Source organism: Tympanuchus pallidicinctus, unplaced genomic scaffold (assembly GCF_026119805.1).
Source record: "Tympanuchus pallidicinctus isolate F22 unplaced genomic scaffold, pur_lepc_1.0 scaffold8, whole genome shotgun sequence".
NCBI lineage: Eukaryota > Metazoa > Chordata > Aves > Galliformes > Phasianidae > Tympanuchus > Tympanuchus pallidicinctus.
This window is the reverse complement of record NW_026294802.1, coordinates 11,110,725-11,129,210: the sequence shown is the minus strand read 5'-3', so window position 1 is coordinate 11,129,210 and position 18,486 is coordinate 11,110,725. Positions and strand designations below refer to the sequence as shown.

Here is an 18,486-nt window from a genome sequence, read left to right as displayed (position 1 = left end):
AACTGCTAATCAAGAAAAGGCTCTGGTCTTTCTCTACAGTGCTGCTTAGTCTAAGGAAAATATTTGACAAACAGTGCTTTTCTTCTGGCAGTAAATAAGCACTGCACTTACAACAATTCTCCTTCAGATGCCACCCTTCCAGCAATCACCTTTATCCCAATATTTGCTTAAGCCTGGACTTTACTCTTATTTACAATATAGGAATCAATATGTATGGCTCCTGCAGCCCTCCTCCCTGTTAGTTGTACAGGATTGAGACTAGATGAAAAGGGCAGGGGAAGGGATGCTGACTTTCATCATCTCCTTGGCTGGGGCTGAGAGCAGAAATGAAAAACAGTGTTGGTATGTACAAGCACATTTCTACTAACACTTGAGCAGTAAAGCTTCCTTTCATCCCTAAAGTGTGCCAAGATCTAGTGGGAGTCTGTTATTTTGGAAATGCATACATTCAGCACTGTGGAGGCACGGAGAGGACGATGGGGAAGAGCAGCATTTTTCCAATGGTGAAAAGGAAAACCTCACTGAGATCCGAGTGGTGATGTGGAGGAAATACCAGCTTGAACATCAAAGTTGGAATCTGTTTAAGTTAAACATCATTCAAAGGCTATGAAGTGCTGAGATCAGCAGTGTTTAGTTACATATTTATCTTCAGACTACCCCATTTTAAAATCAAAACACCTACTCATCCCAGTTAACACTCAAGAGCAATACCTCCCCATTACCAGTCACCATGGTTTGCACAAGACTGGACAGCCAACTTCTCACCGAGGAAGGTCAGAGCAACCTGGCCATCCCTGGACAAAGCAGGCCTCAAGCAAAGATCTGCTTCTGTCTAAATAGGAAGGAGATTAAAGGGAAAAACTGGAAATCCAGAAGAATTCTCATAGTCTGGAAATATTTTCTCTAAGAACAAACAGTGAAATACTGTCAAACTGCTCTTTTAAATCCTATTATTTCAGCTGTGCTTCAGTTCTTCCCAATGTTCTCTATATAATAAGCGTTTCAAATGAAATGACATTATTTTAAAACACACTGTAGTAGGCAATTACAATTCCTGAATACTAAAATGGCAATATAACATAAGCAAAATTTACTGTTGTTCCTTAACTTTCTGCCATGTTCATTATATTTTAATGAATAAGGTTTCACATTAATTTTTCAAGCCTTTTCTTCAGAATCACATATTACCTCAGTAATTGTGTTACAGAATTAGGTCTCTATTTACATTCTCCTCTTGAATCCTAGAGACAAAACCTTGCTTTGATTTTCCATAGGTCAGCAGTATTACTTCTTATTTTCAGTAGAGCACCACAGAGCTAGCAGCACTGCTCTGCCATGCTAGGACATCCCAGAGACAATCAGTGCCCAGGCCATTGTGTACAACCTGCTGACTCTGTGAGAAGATAGCAAGAGGCAATGCCACACAGTAGTGGCAAGTGGGATCTGTGGGCACCAGAGCAGTGTCTGTAAGTCTGGATACACCTGAGGACACTTCACTGAAGGTCAGGCTTCTCCTCTACAGTTGACTGTGTTAGCGTTCCTCTACTGTTGTGCTCACCAGCTCACCATTTTCCACATTCTCTCTTACCTCTGTCACTCTTGAGGAGGCACAGTTCACCTAAACAGCCTTTTCTAATGTGCTAACAGCAAAAAAAAGAACAAATGCTAATATCACAGTCCAGATGACCACGAATTTCACCCACAGGTATCACCAATGAAGGATACTGAAGTTTCCAGGCAAGGACAGGAAGAAAAGGAAATTTTGGACACCTCCCACCCATCCTGCATCCCCCCTGGTGGATGACCATGCCCAGTGGGATGGGCACACTGCAGCACAGGGATCCTGTCAGCATGCTCTGCAGATCTGGGGCTGAAAGGCTGCTGGTTGATACCACCAGAAGATCCTGACAAATGGAACCAATCGAGGTGTGCCAGTTTCAGGAAACATGAAGCTGGCAGAGAGATAAAGAAGTTCAGTTGTCCCCAAAAATGTCCTCAAAAGCCCTTACCACAGTATTCTAAGAAGCAGTTCCTCATTGGCATGACAGTAGATACAGCACTCGTCTGCCACAGCAGACAATTTCTGCATTACTTAAAGGAATGACACAGCCAAACCAAGTAGCTTAAACTGCTGTAAGTGACACTAGTAATTCATTTCATGCTGCAGCCAAAAGGTGAACGTTTTCCCCCAGAAAATCTTCAGCCCTCCCCTGCATAACCAGCTGTCAACTCTTGACAGAAAAGAAAGAGGAAAGAAAAAGGGAGTAAGACGATAGGCAAGAGACAACATGAAGGTAGCAGACCAGAAGGTGCCACACATAGGAGAAGGTGGGGATGTCACACAATGCAGTGATTTTCACTTATGATAAGTAACTCTACTTTCCACCTGGGACAAAGACTGGGAAGAAACTGAGAAGTCCTGAGCAGAAATACAGATGCTGGCCAATAAGCAGGCCCTGCTTGCCATCTATCATAGATTTTATTTCCTGTTCTCCTTGTCTCCAGCAGCTGGTCACACTGCTACGTGTGAGCATGCTGGGCAGAACCAAGATTCAGGGATGTCTTTCCTCCAATGAAATGCACATGTGTTAAATCTAGTTATTCTATATGCTCTCAGTGCTTTAATTATTAATGTTGATTAACTACAGGAAATCTCATTCAATTAGAATCTTTTTTTTTTCCTCATCTCTGAGATAGAAGTATGTTTCTCTATTGAAAGATCACTCTGCCCTTGTTCCTTGTGCAGTTATGGAGAACACAAATTAAATCCTAACTCCTGGGACACTGCAAGCCATGAGATGTTACAGGCATATACTTGGGTTCTACTGTTCTGTTACTACAGCAGGTCAAGCTTTCATCCTTGCCATTCATCCCTGGTTTCATCCTATTCCTCTCTTCACAGCTACTATACTCTTAATTCCCTTCTGTTTCAAAGTTGTGCCCATTCACTTCATACATCCCCACAACAGCAGGGGCTTTTTCATAGGTAACGCTTCCCTCCCATCCCACTTTCTCCATGCCAGAACTTGCTATATTCCCTTCTCTCCACAGCACCAATTCTAAGGCTCTACAACGCCTACCCCACACCGTGACAATCAGATATCCTCCTCCACTTCCCCAGTTGATGCACTACGATGCCCAGATGTTCCCTATGGCTCTGCCCTGCTGCTGCTTCCCCAGTCTCCCTCCATAGCCATGGCTCGCTGTAACCTGCAGATCACAGCCAGCACTGATTCCAGAGGCAGACACATAAGTGCTGAACAGGCAGGCAGCAGTATCCCTTACATCCTCACACTTTCCTCTGTTTAATGATTTTCCCTTAAATCCACCACATTTTGCTCACTGACACCCAGCACCTCTCTCGATGCTTCAGCATTGAGTTTTGAACTCTGCACCAGCATCGCTCCACAACACAGATTTCTATCCGCTTGAACAGAAAGCCTTGCAAGCTTTGCCAGCTACCACTACTCCTACAATTTCTTCCATGGCATGCATCTGCTTGCAGAGGATGGGGAGGTGCCCTCATTGCTGTCCAGAGGGCTTTCTGGAGTGCTGTCAGCCTGCTGCGTGCCAAGCTCTCTCTGACAGCTGCATCTAACTCCCACTGAGGCGCTGTGTTCTTCAAGTTGGCCACCCTGAAGAGTGTTTTGCCTGTGTTTGGAGTCAACAGACACATACAGAGCAAACCCTATTCACTAGGGGTGAGGGGGTCCTAAAGATCCTGGGTGTTCTGTTGTGTATAGAGGTACAAAATAGCCCAAGATGGGAAAAAAAAACAATCTCTGAAATATCCACAGATCACATACTTACTAAAATATAACCACACGTACTTTGAGAGAGGGAGAAATATCATGAATAATTTACTTGGCACATGAAAAGCACTGTTGTGTATTTCATATGTGTGAAATAAATAAGCAGAAATTACTTAATTTGAATAACACTGAACACCTGATTCCAGAGACTGAGCAACACTTCACGCTAAGGCATGTAAGAGCTCTTGGCTTGTTGACATTTCACCAGAACAGAGGAAAATTAGCAAGTTGAAAACAAATTTCTATTGCTGCTTGCAGATAAATATTCACAGTGTATCCACTAGGCTCCTAAACAGCACCTAAACTGAGCCTTGACATTATGAAATGGCTGCATTTCATTGCTCATGTTGTTACAGAAAAGGCTGAGAAATTGCACCTGAGATGACAATGTTGTTGTTTAGTGTCAATCATGCAGAATCCAACATTGAGAACAGTAAGTTGAGCTGTGTGTGTTTCTACATTTGACTCTACAGTTTCTCCCCAGAATTTTGAAGTAGAGCTCAGGAAAACAAAAAAAAACTCTTTTTTTTTTGAGCATCTGTTTTCCCACCCATAACTTTGTCTGTCTATACAGTAAATGAGACTGGAAGGCTCCTTTACTTATAAAAAATCCCAGTGAGGCTCTTCTGCTAACTGTAAACTCCATGCTGTACGAGGATTTACATGGCATTTGCCTCCTGCCATCAGAGCAGCCAGGTAGTATTCAGAAAACCATAAATAATTTATCTGTGCTGTAATCGAAGCTTTCAGATATAATAATCAGGCACATTTCTCCAGAAATGTTTTGATGAATAACAAAGTATTTATCTTCCAGATGCTAATTGGTCTGATTTGGGTTTGAGCAGTGGTTTTTTTTCCTCTGCTAAAACTGGAAAAGCAAGGGACCTCTCCTGTAACATAGATGGATGTAGCTCTGCTTCAGTCTGTGACTATTATGTCACATCTACCTTTTCTTTAAACACTTCTAGGATCTCTCACCTTTAAAAACAGAAGCAGTGTGTGCAAAGAATCTGCAGTCATTGCTGAGACTTCTTTCCTCCTGTGGCTCCAGCTTCAAGTTTCAATGCCAGCCACATAAACACGGGAGCATAAACACGGCTAATGTCTGCTCCACTGTCTCCTTCAGTGTTGTATGTGTGCTCCTGTCTTCCCACTGCACAGCCAGGCAATGCAGGTGGCTTTGTTTCACTCTGAGGAAAGAAACCCAAGCGCTATGAACAAGCTCGTACTTACTGAGCTCGGCAATGCTCCCCACACGTGTAGCCAGTAAAGACTGCTCGATGGTCCTTAGCTCGGACTGGCTGAACATCTGCACTTCTCCAGGCTTGTTTGACCGTTGCTGGTCTTTGTGAAGGTTCAAGCTGTCCGGCAAGCAGAGAACACCTACAGTGAATAAAAAAAGAAAAAGAAGTTCCATGTAATTTCAGTCACTACTGCTGTCACCACCTCGTATTCATGGAACATTTTAAGGCTCATGTGAGTAGAGCCCAAAGACAATAAGTATTTGTAACTCAATGTCACAGATGACTCATGTTCTCAGAAGTGGCCCTCATTAACTATTCTGAATGTCCTCGAGTCACTCATGATGTCACCAAGGGATAATGTTTACAGAAAACCCCATGTATTTGCCCATGGTGGAGTCAAGAAGGTTCCAGAGAAGCCTTCTGGAATCTACTTCAAAACCATGATATCTCAGCAACAGAATCCTTCAGGATTGACTTTAATATTATACGTAAGAAGGTTGATACATTTACAGGATTTTCCTGTATGGGGAATTCCACTGACAGTTGCCAAAATAATAGGCAGCATCAAGATGCCTGCTGTGTCATTGATGAGTTTATTGGATTTCTTTTGTAAATACAGCTCCTGACAACTGAACTGCATAGATTTCAAAAGCCCATCATGCAGAAGCCCTAAAAGCAGCGAACTTTGATGGGGAGGCAAAAGCAAGGCTGCTGACATTAAAAAAAATTACAGTACACATCCATGAAGGCACAAAAGTCAATTTCTGCCATGATATCTAAACCCTCGGGGGCAGACAGGGGGCATGTGTTTGTTAGTCAAAATCACTGTCATGCTACAAAACATGTAGCAAATGCTTCATTGCCAACCTTGAGTAACAGATACATGGAAGCCCAGCCTGGACAGTAAGCTCTCCTCCAGTCCTGAGCTCTGGGAACAAGCAACTATGGCCATGCTTACCCACAGTACTGCCTTCCAAATCCTTCTGGGACCACACAAGTGGACACCCCTGGGAGGTAGTGGGGTTGTACCTCTTCATGGCAATTAAATTCTATCTTATCTCTGATTGTGGAATTTGCAACAATTTGCTTTGAAAATAAGACAAAGTAGGAAATGTTGGTTTTTTTTAATTAGCTTGTATTCTTTGTTCCATTTAAGCACAGGGGAGAAATCCCCCTCAAGGACCAAGAAAGCACTTTACAAAAGGCTTTAAGAAAAAGGTATGTATCTCATATCTTCAGAAAGGAGAACTCAGGAAGTAACCGGTGACTAAATCTATTAATCAGTAATTCTGTTAGTATCATAGAATCATAGAATGGCTTAGACTGGAAGGGACCTCAAAGGCCACCCAGTTCCAACCTCGTGCCACAGGCAGGGCTGCCACCCACCAGATGAAGCTGCCCAGGGCTCCATTTGGCCTGGCCTTGAATGGCTCCATGGCTGGGTCATCCACAACTTCTCAGGGTAACCAGTACGTACACATTTTAAGTCCCTTGCTGAATGGCTGCCTTAACCCCTTCTTTATTTTGGTAACAACCCACCAAACATCACTGCTTTGGAGCACTGCAAGGCCAGGCAATCAATGCTCCTGGAAAATGATGTTTCTCAGACACTTTTTTAGCTCTGCCAGCTTCACATACATTCCCCTCTCTGATTGCAAACAGTCTGGTCTAAGTTCTCTTGCAGCACGGACCTAAAAACACCCATCTTGAGAGAAGAGAGGTGGTGAAGGCTCAGTGAGCACGTCCTGCATGAAAAGCAGGGGGCACACATTGGAAAAAACAAGACCAAAGTCCTCACATCCCACAGCTGTAGATAGCAGACTGAACCTGACCCCATTCCCACACAACAGCAAGACCGGGTCAAACGTCTCAACAGCCTGTTTGAGCACTGGGGATAGAAGAGCAGTGGCAGCCATTAATTCCAGTCCTGATTGCAGGGCCAGGGTTGTGGCCACTGCATTCAAACAACATGAGTATTGAGGGGAGCTGTGGGCAGGGATACAAGGCATCTGACACAGCAACAGGGACTGAAGGATTCAAAGCACTGAGGTAAGGGGGCAAAAAGGGGCAGCAATGAAAAAATATTAAACAAGTAATCAAAAATTACCAAACAAGCTTTCCAAATTCACTTCTGATCACTCAGTGTTTGCCTTGAATCAACACTTAGCATGATATTTATATTCTGTAGATGTGCAGATCTTGAAATGTTCAACACCTGGATTTAGAATGCAGACTTGCCTGCATATTTTAATAAGTATTCTCTCTCGGAAATGTTTCTCATTTATTTAGATTACTCTTCATAATTTTAATGGATAGAAATTAAGACAAAATTGGAAGAGTCTTCCCTGAAGAAAACAGATGTGTAACATCAAATACTCTAAAAGACTTCTAAAAACAAGAAATAGTACAAACAACTTTATGTCATCTTCAAAAGAAAAAGAATACCCAACAAGAAACTAATTAGTGAAAATACATGTTGAAGTGGGGGGGGGGGGGGGAAACCAACACAACTGTTTTAAGGTACCTTTATGAACAGGATTGAAATGGTTTAAAATCCTAAGATGCACAGGAAAGCTGTCTCAGAGTGATGAGTGGTGGCACACAGATATTTTATTCTCAATTTAGTCTCTGCCTGTACCCACAGCCGCGCCTCCCCTTACAAACAGCCCTGATGATTAATTACTCTGTTCTGTAGCGAGGGGAGTGTATTCTTAGGTTTTCAGATGAAAAGTGCAAATGAAATGCAAAATGTACCATTGTTAAAAAACTTAGCAAATTATAGGATATGTCACGCCAAAGGGTTTTTTCACTTGAGTGTGACATGATTAAAGCCATGCAATAGCCAAACATCTGATGCTTACACGCCAGCTTCACAACTATAATTGACCACAGCGGGTGACCAGTGGTGTGCTGGAAGATTTTTTTATAACTCTCATCATTTTGCTGGAGAGCATTTCCTTTTTTTGCCAGAATGGAGAGAGGGAATTCTATGCTCGAGCACACAGCTCTGCCACTTTCCTAGCTTCAACTGTTTTCCCCAAAAACAATTAAAGAAAAGTTACCGAAATGCTTTTTGGCAGAAAAACTTGCTCTATTTTATCAGTGTTTCATGTACAGCTCAAACTTGCTGATGAATGACTATGGAAGGAAATTGCTCCCTAGCAAGAAGGGAGCATGCTGAATTGAAGATGAATGCAAAAAAAAAAGGTAAAATCTTTGTGATTATAAATGTCTTCTTCATATAAATAGAAACATTTAAATAGTCATCACCTGCTTTCACTGGCTTGGCTACAGTTCAACCTCCTCACGTTAATTCCCTGCTGACTGGCGTTATTCACTTGCTTTGTCAGCCACAACTTCAGCCTCACTGCGTTATACTTGATGCACAGGTAAGGATCTCGTGTTTCCAGCAGCCTGAAAGACGGGGCATTTTCCCTTGCTTTTTTTGCTCTTTTGACTGTTGCTGTCATTCCAAGCCAAAGATTTCTGTGCAGTATCTTCAGAAATAACTACGATATCTGTCTTTTCTCTCTCCTGGCATTGCTAAATGTCCTTCCTTTCTGCATGGTTACTCAGCCCTGTGCTCTTCTTTGCCCGTTACTTTATTCCTCATCTTCCTTCCAATTCACTAGAGTAGAAATCAAGCTGTCTGTTCTAGCAGGATGAATGTGGGGCCAAACGCGACATGCCCCTGGCTGCTCCATGTCCATGGTGATGTACGGCAGCCATACGTCGCATTTATGACTGCTATGAATCACTGGAGCAATGAGAAATAACCAAAGCATTCCTGTGTGTTTGGCTTTTGTCACATCTTGTCATGCTTGGCTGTAAGATTCTTGGGGCAGGTATCTGTCTAAAACATCCAGAATGGATCAAACCCAAACTTTGCTTTATAAGCTGCTGTTTTTTATTTGCCCTTGGCCTCAGCTTGCCTTGCAGTCTGTAGGTAAAAGACTGCAGAGAAACAATAAAAATACTTCAAAATCAGCAGCATGCCAAAAAAACTCCCAGTGACAAGCTCTTAGTGCTCTCCTCCCAAATCTTCAGGGAGAAAAATACGGCCATCATAGGGAAGATCCAATGAACAATTAATACACTCTGCATTTTTCCTGCCCTCTGGGCTCAGTGGAAACATAAGCCAGAGCTCCCCAAAGACCTAAAAATCTCAAACCAAAGAAGTATTGCACAGAATGACATTGAAGACGCCTGAACTTGAGGAAGCAACAAGTTTTTCAAAACCTCATGCAATGTCTTCTGAAGCCAGAGGTACCTGGTAGCTCCATTCTGGTTTCCCCATGCAAATTCCCACTTGTGCTGGGAAGGCAGATTCTGGCACAAATACATGGATATTCTTGCACGGAGCTGTGGGTACAGCCCTTGCAGCATGGCACAGGTGTGTGCATATCCCACTAACATCCCACATGCAGTGCTGCACAGCAGCCCTTGGCAGAAATTGTCCCAGCATCTCAAAGATCTGAGGTCCCAGAGCAGATCTAACACTGGACACAACAGCAGCTGGGAAACCTCCTCGGCTCTCAGGGCAGGAGAAGCATGGGCTTGGGTAGCCCAAATTTCACCTAAACACAGACAAGGCATCAAAAAAATATAAGCCTCCTCCACTGTTCCGCTATTTAGACAAGTATCTGCATTTATTTCTCTGCCAGCTGTTGCAACTGTTGCAAAACAGTTGATTCCTGGAGTGCTGGCACCTATAGCGCCCATATGCCAGAACTGGCAATAGGGTTTTACATCCACTGCAACATTGGAACCTGGAGGCTTCCCACGGTCTGCTGTTGTGACTACCCAGCTATTTTCACTGGGCAAAAGCAGATCAAAGGGCACAATGGTAAAAAATGGATATGTACAGTCTTCTGTACACACTCACTACATCACCACGAATGGCCACACAATGGGAGAAGTAATAAAATGGCAAGTCTGTTTATTTGGAATGGGAAGCAATGTTTTGGGCAAAGCCATGTTACATCCTTAAATGTTTTGTAGTTCGGTTCCAAACCTGCTTCCTCAGCTAAAGAAACAGTTCAAGCACTGAGTCCATCTCAGAATAATGAGAGACTGAGAGATTTAGATCAGATATAAAGATTTTTAATAAAGGTGGTGAGGCACTGAAACAGATCGCTCAGAGAGGTGGTGCTTTCAGTTCGGAAAGCAAATGGTATCCTGGGCTCCATCAGAGGAGGGGTGGCCAGCAGGGACAGGGAGGTGATTGTCCCCCTCTGCTCTGCTCTTGTGAGGCCCCACCTGCAGTACTGTGTCCAGGTCTGGAGCTCACAGTACAAGAGAGACAGGGAGCTGTTGGAGAGGGTCCAGAGGAGAGCCACCAAGATGATCAGGGGACTGCAGCACCTCCCCTATGAAGACAGGCTGAGGGAGCTGGGCTTGTTCAGCTTGGAGAAAAGAAGGCTGCGGGTTGACCTCATTACAGCCTTTCAGTACCTAAAGGGAGCCTACAAACAGGAGGGGAATTGACTCTTTGAAAGGGTAGATAACAGCAGGACAAGGGGAAATGGTTTCAAGCTTAAGGAGAGAAGATTTAGATTGAATGTTGAGGGAAGTTCTTTACAGAGAGAGTGGTGAGGTGCTGGAACAGGCTGCCCAGAGAGATTGTAGGTGCCCCGTCCCTGGAGGTGTTCAAGGCCAGGTTGGATGGGGCCCTGGGCAGCCTGATCTGATATTAAATGGGGAGGTTGGTGGCAGGGGGGTTGGAGATTCATGATCCTTGAGCTGTCTTCCAACCCTGGCCATTGTATGATTCTGTGAAGTCAGGCAGAAGCATTGCAGCTTGGTGGGTGAGGTAGTGATTGGAAAGTATAGCGGGGCTGTTAGCTCTGCGCTTCTCTGAAGGCATAGCATGCATGCATGCTTATAAGGTGAGACATCAGAGGCTGAACCCCGAGGATGAAAACTGAGCTGTAATCCTGTTTGCACTTGTTTGCTCTTGTTTGAGAATCCTCCTCCTTGAGGTCCCTTCCAGCCCAGGCCGTTCTGTGATTCTTTGGTGGGTGCCCTGTTCTTGGAGACATCCAAGATCAGGCTGGAGGGGCTCTGAACACCCTGGTCTAGCTGTGAGTGTCCCTGTTCATTGCAGAGGGGTTGGATTAGATGGCCTTTAAGGATCCCTTTCAATTGAAACCATTCTATGATTCTGTACAGAACCTAAACGTGCAGTTCTAGTTACTGCAAGCCTGAAGTTTCTGTTCAGTCCCTCCTATTCTTACCAGTCACCGCAAGCTCCTTTCTGAAGGTCACAGTTATATTTCACGAGTCCAGAGGCATTTGATCAAGCTATTACTTGAGCACACAGAAAATCAACTGTGTATGATCATAAGATCATGCAGGTACCACTGAATTCCATTTGCTATATATACATATACACAAAGAGGCAAACCAAAGGTTGCTTGCATTTCAAATTCTTTGTCTTCTCTCTCCTTCAAATCCTATGTTTAAAACAAAACAAACTTCCAATGACACTAAACTAATATAAGTGCTCACTAGACAATGTGATTCAAATGATCCATGCAGAGGCATCTAACAGGAACCCAACACATATTTGTTAGTTTTGACTAAAAATATAAGCATTGTAAAGACTGTAAAACGGTTTTTTGCACATTGTTATTCTTTTCCTTTGAGAATACTGCTATATGTGAATCTACAGTCGAGACAGAAGATGGAAGGTTTTGCTGCTGTTTTTTTCTTTAATTAAGGGCTCCCACTTTTAGCAGAAAATAATTCAAAGCACCTTTGATATCTCTATCTATCTCTTACATCTTAAGCAAACATACATATCTGGAAAACTTCTTATACTCCCACTTCATGGATTCTTCCATGAGTTTACAGAGATTAAGAGTGCTGGGATAGTATTGGGCAAATCACTCTGTAAAATGAGCCTGAAAATGGTAGTTAATCTGGAACTGTTCCCAAAACTGCTCACTGCTCCAGTGAATGCCAACCCTGCCCAGGAGGACTAAATTCAGGGGTTGGAATTCCATCAAATTACTTTAACCATTTGACTTTTTAGACCAGAAAGTTTTTAAGTTCTATCACCTGCTCTCATAAAATCTCATAAGAACTTCAAGAGTTCACAAAACATCCAATCCGAAAATCCCTTTTATTCCACAAGTACCAAAATATTTCCCAGCACCAGGGAGCAACCTTGTAATCTACAGCATAAAGGCCTACTGGAAAGTGAAAAAAGGACAAAAGCGCAGCCAACTACCTTTACAACAGCAATACACTTCAGCGAGTGTAAACCCCATATAGTTGATATTCTCACACACAAAATCTCTCTCCTGAGCCCACGCTTGGCTGTTGTGGCAGCCACAAGTACGTTAGGAAGATGCACTATGCCACAGATTTTGAAGCATGCCATGGAACATCGATGCAGAGAATACAGAACTGTAGAATATCTTCAGCTGGAAAGGACCCAATAAGGTTGCCCAGAGAGGATGTGGATGCCCCATCCCTGGAGGCATTCAAGGCAAGGTTGGACGTGGCTCTGGGTAGCCTGGTCTAGTGGCTGAAATTACATGATCCTTCAGGTCCTTTTCAACCCAGGCCGTTCTATGATTCTATAATTCAGTAAGGATCACCAAGTCCAACTCCATAAGATGGTGAATTCTAACTCATTCCAACTATGCCGAAGCTTCCTCCAACTTGGGTTGCCAACAGCAGGCAACCTGCACCACGACTCCTAAGCTCAGTCTGTCGAACTGACAGGCAAGACAGATGGAAAACATCTTGACTTCTCCTTACATAAATGAGACTGCGGGGAAAAACTTAGTGCTTGTTATCAACCAGTGCTTTCAGTTAACTGAAGGCCTGGAAAGTATTCAAGGCCAGGAGTGCAAAGTGTCTTCTTTCCACGCATTCCAGCCTGGTTAAATAACAGGGAGTGGCTTTGCGTGGAGAAAATGCAAAGCACTTGGGAAAGCTAGAAGGTGATAAAAAGTTTCCAGAATCAAAGTCACAGGGGAGGCAAAGCAGCCCAAATGAGGAAACGTGGGACAGGCGCAGCGATCAGATGCACGTCAAGAAGGTAACCTTGCTTTTGTGCGTCTTTACCACCTACTAACCAAAGCCATTAAGAAGCATTACCAGCTCTCCACTTAGCCTCCAGGCACTGGTGCTAAGCAGCTAAGACAATATGCGCGTCCAATTTATATGTGAAATGAAGGTAAAGCACTGCAGAGCTTAGCAGCTAATTCAAGGTGAAAGAAGAAATGTCAGAGAAAAACAGGAAGAGGGCATAAGGCCTCTAGTTATGCTGTTTAACCACAAGAGATCACCCTTTCTCTCCTGGAAAAATCAGTAGAAGAGCAAACGGAAAATTAAAAAAGAGAAGAACGGGGATCCTAATAAATCTGCCACAAAGTGATCAACAGCAGCGACCACAGATAAACGACCATCAGAAGTTGCGCAAACCGTAGGGGCTGGGATCCTACCACAACAACTGCAATCATCTGAGCTGTGCGAGTGCAGCTTCGTTATTTCATCCGGCCAAGTGTGGAGGTTTCGTCTGAGCAATTTTGTCTCTGGCTCCTTGCAATTGGAAATTTCAGCAACTGTTTGCATATCTGGAGAGCAGTTTCTTCCAAAGCTGTGTGATCGCTTTCAGGGCAGTACCCCAGCTGGGCTGGATCTGATTTCATCAGAAGCCAGAATGGATGATCGTTATCCCAAGCAGAATACCTCTGTGAGTTATTAGAACAGATGTTATAGGAAGATGAGATAATAGAATTATATTGCTACACACGGCTGTGACATCTTTTCTTGTAAGGAGTTTGTTAGCACAACACATTCTACTTAATTGGGACGTTCTCCTTATTAGGAGCCTTCTAAAGCAATTGCTTTAGCCTAATGATAATGAGTGGCAATCACCGCTGCTTTAAGTGGCATTGAAGTAACAACAATTCAACTAAATTAGGATATATTCTGCTGGTACCAAGCAGTTAAGTGGTGCACAACCAAGTGGAACACAGGATGGATTTGACCGTTTAGGTTATAAATTACAAAAGAAAGAAGAATCAAGAGATTAGATCCTGCTAAACATAGAAACGAAACTCCCAGATCAGCAGCAACAGCTTTACATTTATTTTTATTAAGAAATAAAGAAAGCAAAACCTTGGTCCCATCAAAACCAATTGCAAAACTTCTAAATCCTCAAAACGACCACTGAAAGAAAAGAAGTGGGAACACAAAGCAAGCCTATCCATAAACAAGAGAAGTAATGGAGATCCATCTCCTCATGCTTTTCCCCAGGTCTCTACCAGGTCTGAAGAATGGCCCTTGAGATCCTCTGTTGGGCATGAGACAGCCCTCATGGGCCTCTGTTGGGCATGAAGCAGCCAATGCTGCTGAGTTGTGTATCCATGGCTAAACAGCCAGCACCTGCTGATGGCACTGCGAGCAGCACCCAATGTGAAGCCACAATCCTTCCTTTTCTACAGCAAGGAGACTGATGTGTCTTTACCTACCCGTGATTTTCAACACCTCTCTCCCTGTTGACCATAAAGTGGCATTTCATGGACTTCACAACAGGAAACTGCTCAGCAGCACGCTGTGATCAGCCAGCCTATTCTATTGTCACAGTAATCATAAAAGTTCCAGTGCAAGCTGGGATTATTCTGGCATGGAGACGTTTGAGCTGACACAGTGCATTTATTTCACACAGAGCATCCATCGGCTTGAGATCACCCGGATCTGAGCTATGCTGCCCTGGAAATAGCAATGTGGAGGAGAAAGGCTTTCTATTACGCTCTTCGACAGGAGACACTGAGGTAAATAAATAATAATAATAAAAAATACCGCTGCCATCTTTCTTCTCTGCTACATGCAAATAAATACAGCATGTGCTGCCCTCAGTGTCTCAATACTAGCGAGAAGTTGGTAGATTGTGGGAAATTTGCAGGCAGAAAAGAGAACGATGAATGTGTTGGCAATACTGGCTGGGGTGGAAACTTAGTGATGAATCTGGATTTTGCAGCACGCAGCCTGACCACAAGATGCCTCTTCCAGATCCAGCCAGCACTCAAGGTGCCAGGCACACACAGGAGGGAAAGGATGCTTGGGAATGCACTGCAGTACTAACTCATGCAAGGATGCGTCTGTCTAAAAACAGGCAAAATCCCCCATTAGGCTGACAGTTCGTAGAAGGTCTAAGCTTTTGAGTCACTGAAAATGACCAAGAATGCATTAGCAGTTTTTTATTTCCCAGAAAAAGACCCATCACCTGATAGCAGCAGAACAAGAGGGTTCAGTGATTCATAGCGTAATACGCTTTCCTAGAGCCCGTAATTTCCACCACTCATTACCACCAGCCTCCCGAAATGCCCAGCCACGACGGACGACTTCCTGCTCAGCGACCAGAATGCACACACGGCACAGAAGCCCAGCTGTGTTGATAAGGCATCTTTCCTAGCCCAGCCGGGGCTCATCCATTATGTGATAAACAAAACACCAGCAACTCATTAGGTATTATCACATAAGTCTGTGTCCAAGTCTGTTTTTTTAGCAGCTTTACAAGTTACTCGTAACCATGCTGTGGCACAGTGGACCTCTTGAGAACAGAGGCTGACTATTTCAATTATGAATGAATAACTCCATGCAAGCACATAATCCCCCATTTTTGTGAGACCTACTATCCAAACAAACTCCTACACCAGGTTCTGCACTACAGAATGGCAATACAAAATGCTTGATGCAACAGAGCATTTTTTTTTCTATTACTTTCTCTGTGTACCTCCATTCATTTGGCATAGGCACCAAGCATCGGATCCCTTCAAGGCTTGGCCCCATCATTTCAAAAAGCCCGATGTGCTTCCAATTTCTGAGTAGTTCCACTGAGTACTATACAATACACTTGGCAAGAATATTTAGAATACCTTAAAAAAATACCTCCCCCATTTGCCTCAATATTTGTAAAGATCAGTATGCCTTTTACAGAAGGGACTGTTTGCCAGAATTCCTCCCTCTGCCTCAAAACATCATCAGCTTGTACAAAAGCCATGAATAATACATAATGGCAAAGACATTCAGTGCTCAGAATGAATACGGGGCATTCCCATACCAGCTACCAACCAAATCCTTTACACTTTCACAAGTGGGCATGGTGTCAGCAGCCAGTAACGGGACACAGGAGAGTGTGGTCTGCATGCAGTCACTGCTCTACAATTGCATTTACATCCTTATGGAATACATACATTCAAAGCATCTGCCCTTACCAGGCTGGGGTAGAGGGCTGACTGGAAGGTGACACACACTTCTGTGGAGCTGGGCCTTTCCTGGAGAACACTCAGGTATTAACAAGAAGTAGTGCAACGATGATCATACTTCAATCAGGGGGATAAATCATCAGCCCTCAGCATTTCCAGGAGGGTACAAGAACATGTGATTGAGTACAGTAATAAATGAGCAAAATCCACAGTCATTAGGGCACAGAGCTGCGCTTTGGGGGAAACTCAGGCAGCTCGGGCAAAACTCACTGACTTTGTCAAAGGTTGGGTTTTATCCCTGAGTAACGAGTTCTGGGTAAACTGGAGCGTGCGGAGCCCACAGCAAAGGCTGAGTAATTAGAATTTCCTTTCCACCGCTTTGTGCAGATGACTATCAGATCAGCTCCTCCACCCTCCCCAGGAAAGCCCACGCTTAATGAAAGCAGAGATGTTTAAGAAACACGCACAGCTATGTACTGGCTCTAGGGCAGAATCCCATCACTCTGAGCACTGACCACGCACCAGCCCAGCCAGCGAAGGGAGGCGCTGAGCAAACGGAATGAAAACCGCCTGCTCCTGAAGGCAGGGAGCACAGGACCGCAGCCATCTCATTAGCAGCCATAACTTCAGGGCAGGACGTGCCCTGCAACCCCCCTAACTGCCCCCAGCCCAGGTCGGCTGCGTGATTTGTGAGATTTCTAGCAATTGAGCTCCCTGAGCTCAACCAGGGATGGCTGTGAGCCGTGTGGGTCTGGGGTGCCCCCCCCAGCCTCACTAAAAGAATAAGACTCTGCCTTCGGTACATGCTTCAAGGGGTTTTCACCATGTATTTAAAGCCAAGAATTTGTCTAAAAACTTCACTGACTGGAAAGCCTGGATGCTGGCCAGGGGACAGTCCTTTCTAAAAGTAACCTTTACGTTCTTCAAAAATTCCACTTGGCTTACTGTGTAGACACGGCTTGTCATTAGCACATGTTTTGCCATCCAGACCTTTGATATAGATACCTACAGCAATAAATCAGTTCTGACCAGTAAAGGTTACCCTAGATGTATATATATATATGGTAAAATCATTACAGACGATGAATAAAATTTACGAGAAGAGACATTAGACTACGTCTCTGGCAGACTTTTAGGACTGGTTGCCCCACTGATTGGCTGGCTGACCCCATTTCAAATAATTCCAATTTTACAGAGCTGACAGACGCCTTCTTTCCCTACCCTCCCCACCCCATTACAATAAAGCTGTGTTCAGGTGCATGAACTCATTACAGGGCTACCAGATTAACTGAACAAAGACTTCTAATAATTATTTAACAGGAGTTTTTTTTTTATTATTTTTTTGTTTTGATCCCCACAGGCTATCAATTTGTACATTCTGAATTTTATGACATCAAGATATACAGTCTTACTCCTAAAATACCTATTTTGCTTTTTTGAAAATAATGCCCTCTATTACTTTTCCCAGACAGAGAAAGCTGTGCATTTATTCTCAGAGCAGTTAAAGGTCAAACTCTGCTCTCTCTTTATGCATAATCTTCAGATTTGAACCTCTGCATTATTCATTTTCTCCACTTCTTCACCCAGACGTTCACATACAAATTCACAAACACCAAAAATCCTATAGTAAAGGAATATGAGCGTTTCCCTGTCAGACTCTTCTGCAGTGCACTGATTAGCCAGTAGATAAGGAATAAACAGATATTTATATAAAATCCTTCCGGTTCAGTGCAGTCTGAGCACATCTCATTCATCCTCTCTTTGAGCAAAGCACAATGCCATTCCTAATAGGCTCACCTCTTCCCATTCTGCCCTCAGAGGGACAGAGCTGCAGCATCCATGGCAGTGCCTGGGCTGCTCCTTGGAGCTGCCTTCGAGGCCTTCTGTAGCACAACAGCACTACAGCTAAAAGAGAGAACAAACTGTGGGGCAGTGAGGGTCCTGCTCCTGCCCCCATTGCATCCGTCTTGGAAATGGCTGAGGTAACTGCTGAAATGGCTCCAAACAGATATATATTTAAATCAGTTGTGAGGGAGACATCTGCCCTATAAAATGGAAAAGGCAGTTGGAACATATTACAGCAACCTAAATCAGGGGCATGTAATGATAATCAGCAGGTAGCTGTAACAGCAGGCCATGCTAACTGCCTCACCTCTTACATCTCATCCCTTGGCTTTATTCAGCCTTTTCTCTTCTAAGCAG

At 43.8% G+C, this 18,486-nt stretch overlaps 1 protein-coding gene across 2 annotated transcripts in view; it reads right to left on the bottom strand.

Moving 5' to 3' along the window:
- Window positions 1–18,486, bottom strand: part of ABTB3 (ankyrin repeat and BTB domain containing 3) — a 180,411-nt gene that overhangs the window by 77,172 nt on the left and 84,753 nt on the right. For both annotated transcript variants that reach the window (XM_052669012.1, XM_052669011.1), the window contains exon 2: window positions 5,046–5,195. In XM_052669012.1, the coding sequence (XP_052524972.1) occupies window positions 5,046–5,195 (150 nt within the window). The remainder of the gene's footprint in view (window positions 1–5,045; window positions 5,196–18,486) is intronic.